We start from the raw sequence: 1,073 nt of genomic DNA on the forward strand, positions 1-1,073 counted from the left end.
CAGAGCAGGGGGGATGAGAGGGGGAACAACAGAGCAGGAGGAATGAGAGGGGGAACACCAGAGCAGGGGGAATGAGAGGGGGGGACAGGGTGGAACGTAGCGGTGGAGGTGGAGGCTGATGTGTGTCTGTCTCTGCAGGCGTTTCTCTAAGCGTGTGTACGTGGCTCTGCCCGGCGAGGAGGTGAGTCCCATAGACCGCTTAATAATATTAATATTAACCCATAGACCGCTTAATAATATTAATATTAACCCATAGACCGCTTAATAATATTAATATTAACACCTATGGTCCGACCCATAGACCGTATATTAATATTATGGTTCTCCTGTAGACCCGGGTCCGTCTGCTGAGGAACCTTCTGGAGAAACACAGCAATCCGCTGACTCAGCGAGAGCTCAGCCAGCTCGCTAGGTCTGCCCCCCCCAAATGTTTTGTCGTTTTTCAACATTTTCCACACTGCCCAAAAGTTGTTGTTGTTTTTTCAGTTTTCAAGTCTTTATCCACATTTTTTGTCATTTTTATCCAAAGTTTTTGTTGTTTTTTCACCAACGTTGACCCTTGACTCTGTTCTGGTTCAGACTGACAGAGGGCTACTCCGGCAGCGACCTCACCTCATTGGCTAAAGACGCCTCCCTGGGACCAATCAGAGGTGAGAGACGATGGTATCTGACCTTAGACGTCAGTGGATTGTGTTTTATTTAAATTTATAAAGTCATTTATTATTCTGTACGTTTCTGAAAAACAAAAATCTCCAAACTACAACAGTTGGCCTCGTGTTGAAAGAACTTAAATCTAACAATCTGGTTTAATGTGTGTGTGTGTGTGTGTGTGTGTGTGTGTGTGTGTGTGTGTGTGTGTGTGTGTGTGTGTGTGTGTGTGTGTGTGTGTGTGTGTGTGTTGCAGAGTTGCATCCGGACCAAGTGAGGAACATGGAGGCCAGTGAGGTGAGTTCACTTCCCTCCAGGTAATGTTGGAAACTGGTCCAGGATTAAAAGTGAAACAAGCTGTAATGTTACCCTACAGGACAGATGTTCATCATCAGGGAGAAACAAGCTGTAATGTTACCCTACAG

At 45.7% G+C, this 1,073-nt stretch overlaps 1 protein-coding gene across 1 annotated transcript in view; it reads left to right on the forward strand.

Moving 5' to 3' along the window:
* The window catches only part of LOC117940651 (spastin-like), a 1,252-nt gene extending 245 nt beyond the window's left edge, over window positions 1-1,007 (forward strand). Inside the window, exons 2-5 of the mRNA XM_034865860.1 lie at window positions 139-181; window positions 333-412; window positions 580-650; window positions 905-1,007. Of these exons, the coding sequence (XP_034721751.1) occupies window positions 139-181; window positions 333-412; window positions 580-650; window positions 905-969 (259 nt within the window). The 3' untranslated portion in view covers window positions 970-1,007. The remainder of the gene's footprint in view (window positions 1-138; window positions 182-332; window positions 413-579; window positions 651-904) is intronic.
* Window positions 1,008-1,073: the final 66 nt, after the last annotated feature.

Source organism: Etheostoma cragini, unplaced genomic scaffold (assembly GCF_013103735.1).
Source record: "Etheostoma cragini isolate CJK2018 unplaced genomic scaffold, CSU_Ecrag_1.0 ScbMSFa_2974, whole genome shotgun sequence".
NCBI lineage: Eukaryota > Metazoa > Chordata > Actinopteri > Perciformes > Percidae > Etheostoma > Etheostoma cragini.